Here is a 4,614-nt window from a genome sequence, read left to right on the forward strand (position 1 = left end):
GTGTGACTTCTTGCCAAAACAGCTCCCACAAAACACTCAGCCATTCTTGGGAATCAAACCTCTCTGCAGAGGCCGTGAAAGGGGCTGCAGGCGCTTGCCCCCAGCACAGCTCGTTTGCCACGCTGGTTTTCAGCTTTTCAGGCCACAGAAGCAGGGTCAAGTGGGCCAGAGGTCGGGTGTGACCTGCACTTTTACTTCTAACATTCCTGTGGCTTCAACCTGATTTCACTTGAGACATTTAACATCTAACCAACATCAACATTTCAAATAGTCACTTCACTGGCCACTTCATTTGTCCAGAACACATCGTGAGAATTTTCTGAAGCAAGCAGGAAAGAATGTAGGCTTGATAGTCAGCCTTCCTGGGTGCAAATTCCAGCTCTGATCTCAGGCCTCCCTTTCTGAGAACCACCTGTGAAAAGGCCTAGGCGTTGTTCAGACCTGGGTCTGAATTCCAACTCTGCTATTGATAAGCAGTGTGGTCTTGGACAAGCTGCCTCACCTCTCTGAGCTTTGGCTTTGACCCAAAAGAGGTTGGAAGAGATCATCGTCTGAGTCCCTAGCATGGGGCCAGCATGGAGTGAGGGCATCGAGCCCGTGAGCCTCAGCCAGGCTAGTGCTGAAACACCAGCTGGAGGGATGAGAGAGTGGGAGGAAGAAGGGGGAGCACAAGAACAGGCCTAGTGGCCTCCCCACAGAGGGAATGTTTGCGGGTGTCAGCACGCCCCTTTCCTGACAGAGGAGTCAGGTGCCTCCTCTGGAAGCAAGGGAGACTGAAATGGACAGAGACTCAGAGAAGGAAGGTAGGTTCTAATGATCAGGCCACATACCCAAGAGGAGCTATGGTTGGGGGTACCCAAGGGCACCTGGGCCAGTGCAGGAGGGACAGGGAAAGTGACCTGAAAGGGGGCGGAATGGGAGTGCTGAGAGGAGAGCAGTGCACGGAAGAGAGGGATAGGGAGGTCTGGGCAGGACCAGCAGGGGGCAGGCTTCACCCAGAGAGCAGCAGGTTGTGCCAGCCTTCTGCACTCGGCTGACCCCAGATTGCCCATGAGTCCAGCTGGCAGGAGGTGCAGGCAGGCTCAGGGACCTGGCAAGAGGCAGCCACACCAACGCAGCTGGGGAGAGGACTGGGGCCGGGCAGGCAGTGGGGGCCGCTTGTGCTGACACTGTATCCCCTCGATCTCCAGACACTGGGAGGCCACCCAGGGCTCTAGGCCTGCCTTCAGCACTCACACCTGGACCCTGCTGGCCTGCTGGCCGCCTGCCACACAGGATGGGGGTGGCCAAGTGCCTGTGACCGAGTGAGAACAGGCAATGTCACCATGCCTGTGAAACGAGTGTGTGCTGTCACTCCAGGGGAATGTGTGTGCACCCGTCTTGAGCGTGCAGAGACTATGCTGTGCTGCCAGAGGACTGATCCATGACACTACTGGCACCAACTGTCCCTTAGGGTGTGGCCATCCTTTTTCTTGGATTGAGACTACTTCTTGGGTTGCTTTGGTCATGATACTCCTGTGAAGCCGAACTCCTCCTGCAGGAAGTCCTCCAGAGCAGATCTTTGAGGTCTGGAGCAGTCTTGTCCTCCTCCCCTTCCTCAAGGCAGCCTGTGAATGGGCCAGAGGACCCCAATGTCCCCTCGGCCCCTCAGTGACCACAGCACACTTCCCTCTCATTCTTTTTATTGGTTCCCAAGGGCAGCCCCTCACCCAGGGCTAGGGCGCGTGAGCTCAGATCTTACGGCCTCCAAAGACAGGGCGGTTCATATGTTCGGGGGAGGCCAGGAAGGCCTTGAGCTTGGGCCGGGCGCTGAGGCGAGCCACGTAGGCTGAGAGCAGCGGGAAGGTGTCCAGACAGCCGGGCACCAGCACCTGGTGGGCCAGCAGCAAGTCCAGTAGGTTGTAATCCGCGAAGGAGATCTGCAGGGCAGGGGTATGGCAGGAGGAAGAGAGGCTTAGGGAGCCCACACTGGCTGCTCCTGGCTCTACCTCTGCTCCCATGAACCGACCCTCTCCGGGCCTCAGTTTGCCCTCCTGAGAAGGGGACCTACAAAGGGCTAAGAGGAGTTAGACCCAGCACTCACCTGGTCACCCACCATGAAGGCCTGGCCCCCTTGGTTCTGGGCCAGAAGGATCTCAAAAGGCTGCAAGTGCTTGGGGAGCTCCTGAATGTACTGGACCTTGCCCTCCTCCTGCAAACAGAGTGATCCGGCCTGGGGTATGCAGCAAGCCTGGCCAGGCCGGCCTCAGCCCCCGCACCTTCCCAAACGCCGGCACACGGCCCCACTCACATAGTTGTGGTGGATGAGGTGACCACAGCGCTTGCGGAGGTCCTCCACCCCGTCATTCACCATGTCCACCAGCGCCGCCTCCCGCTGGTCCTTGCCGTAGAGCCCTGGGTCAGCAGCCAGGAAGTGGGCTCAGGCCCCCGGCCCCAGGCCTAGGCCACCTGGACCCCTCTCTGGCCCCTCGCTTTGGAGGACTTTCCTTGCCGGCCCTTGCTGCTCCTGCCTATAGGGATGAGGAGTCTGCAGGCCCAAGGGGGTATGCACACGAGCACAGCAGAAGCCCACTCATATTTTGGCCATACCTTGTCCCTGACACTCGGGGATTGCCTGCCCAAGTGGCACCAAGCCTCCCCGGTCTGTCCCCGTGGAGGAGGGATCAAGCCACTGGAGTGTGCCTCCCAAGGCCCAAGAGTAGTTATTGGGGCCTGAACAGAACTGAGCTGAGAGTGCCTGTGTGTCCACAGACACCAAAGGCAGTGTAGGGCAGGAAGCTGAGGTGGCAGGCTCCAGCCGAGGGCTCTGTCCCCTCTCCTGGGTGCTGCAGAAGTTGGAGGGCCTGGGCCTTGCCTGCTCCCACAGCCCCTCTCCCTTCTCTGTTGCCATGCCCTGGGCCTAAGCCGACCAAAGAGGAGCCCACCATCTTCCTGAACCATGTTCCTGCCACCCTTGAAACAAGACCACAGACCTGCGCACTGTGAACCTGGGTCTTCCAGCTTCGAGCGTGGCCAGAGTGAAGAGAAATGGGGAGGGAGGCCTATATGGAAGCCCCTGGCCCCATGTGAAGTGGCCTGTGGCCTGTGGCCTGCACCAGTGTGTACTTGGGGGTTGGTGGCCCCTTCTGGGCAGTCAAATGGGTGCAGCAATGGTGCCTGTCGCTGCCTGGCAGGGGGCCAGCCCGGCGCTGCCCTGCCCCTGCCTGTAGAGACTGGCAGCCAACCCCATACCCTAGATCCTTCCAGAACCTCCCAGGGGCACTTGGCCTGCTGTCCAGCTGGGGGGAACTCTGGTGGCTGCACGTACAGCAGCTCAGGCCCAGGACATCCTGCCAGCTACTTGTCGGGTCCTTTCTGGGCTGGGCTGGGCTGTGCTCAGGACTCACCGAGGGAACGGCCCAGGTGACGCAGGATGGCATTGGACTGGTACAGGGTGAAGTCTCCGTCCTGGAACTTGGGGAGCTGCCCGTACAACTGGGGAGGCATGGTTCTATGAGGGGCACTGAGCTCAGTCACCGCCTCCCCAGCGTATTTACAGCTCCTGTGCCACGCCCAGGCCCGGTCACTCACACAGGAGGCCTTGAGTTGGCCCTGCTGCCAGGACTCCTTGGTCACCACCTCCTCCTTCCAGCTCTGGCCCTGGTCGGCCAGCAACATGCGCATGGCCTCACAGCGCCCTGGGTGATGGGGGTGAGGACAGGGGTGTGGGACTGGACAGAGACCCCCTTCTTCCCCTCTCTGGGGTGGAGGGTAGCAAGGTGGGGCTGGGCATGAGACAGGATAGAAACCTCAGATAGGGGGCCATTTGGGGAAGGGATGAAAGTGCAAAGAAAGGACAGAGACCATAGCCCCATCAACCCCATCGTGCCTCAGGGAGGGAATAGTAACAGACTGCAGTCGCCTGGGGCCCCAAGAAGCTGCAGCCAAGGGAAGGCAGGTCATAGCTCTGCCCCTGCAATCTGGACCCTGGCCTGGTCCAAGAAGCAGCCTGGGTGGCTGATCCGGCCCAGTCTGTGCCCTTCATCCTCCTGGAGAAGCTGGGCCTCACCTCGGGCGGGGAAGTAGACGATGGTGTAAGGTGGCACTAGGAGAGACGGGCCAGTGAAGGAGGAGCCCTGGACCAAGCCAGGGGTCACCCTAGGACAGAGGGCAGCTCAGAGGGGGCCCTGTCCCCCACGCAGCCCAGACCCTACTTACTGGTAGGCCGTGAGGTGGAAGTGCAGCAGGAAGTGGAAAGGCATCCGAGGCCTTATATTTACTGTTCCGCTCCACCCTCTCCTCCCTCCCTCCACCCCAGCATGCACCAACCACTGAGCTTGGCATGGGACAATGGGTGTGGTGGAGGCAGAGCCGGGCAGGCATACCTGCCCGTCGGCCTGGATGGACTCTACCTGCAGGGCAGTGACTTTGCAAAGAGGCACCCACACTGGCATCACTTTAACACTTCCTCCCCACCAACAAACCTCATAGGGCCAGGATGGAGCCCCGTGTTCATTCCCGAGCCCCAAATGTTTGGTGCATGAATGATACAATGTCGGTAAATAGACATACCCAATTACACAACCTGTCTGTGTGATAATAGCAAACCCTTATGGACATAAGAAGAACTGAAGC

At 59.5% G+C, this 4,614-nt stretch overlaps 1 protein-coding gene across 1 annotated transcript; it reads right to left on the reverse strand.

The window, feature by feature from the left end:
• Window positions 1-1,671: 1,671 nt before the first annotated feature.
• Window positions 1,672-4,245, reverse strand: LOC102470193 (glutathione S-transferase P). The gene is made up of 7 exons (XM_006171272.2): window positions 4,198-4,245; window positions 4,049-4,084; window positions 3,571-3,677; window positions 3,387-3,474; window positions 2,291-2,394; window positions 2,084-2,191; window positions 1,672-1,919 (listed from the first exon to the last, which is right to left on the reverse strand). Coding segments are annotated over exons 1-7 (633 nt in total). The 5' UTR covers window positions 4,199-4,245; the 3' UTR covers window positions 1,672-1,730.
• Between the last annotated feature and the right edge of the window lie 369 nt (window positions 4,246-4,614).

Source organism: Tupaia chinensis, unplaced genomic scaffold (genome assembly GCF_000334495.1).
Source record: "Tupaia chinensis unplaced genomic scaffold, TupChi_1.0 Scaffold149501_1, whole genome shotgun sequence".
NCBI lineage: Eukaryota > Metazoa > Chordata > Mammalia > Scandentia > Tupaiidae > Tupaia > Tupaia belangeri.

Bases quoted from the DNA above. Each gene is read 5' to 3' on its own strand.
- LOC102470193 (XM_006171272.2), bottom strand. The intron at 3,475-3,570 runs GTGAGTGACCGG...ATGCCTCCCCAG, and splicing joins GCCAACTCAAGGCCTCCTGT to TTGTACGGGCAGCTCCCCAA. The intron at 2,395-3,386 runs GTGAGTCCTGAG...CTGCTGACCCAG, and splicing joins TCACCTGGGCCGTTCCCTCG to GGCTCTACGGCAAGGACCAG.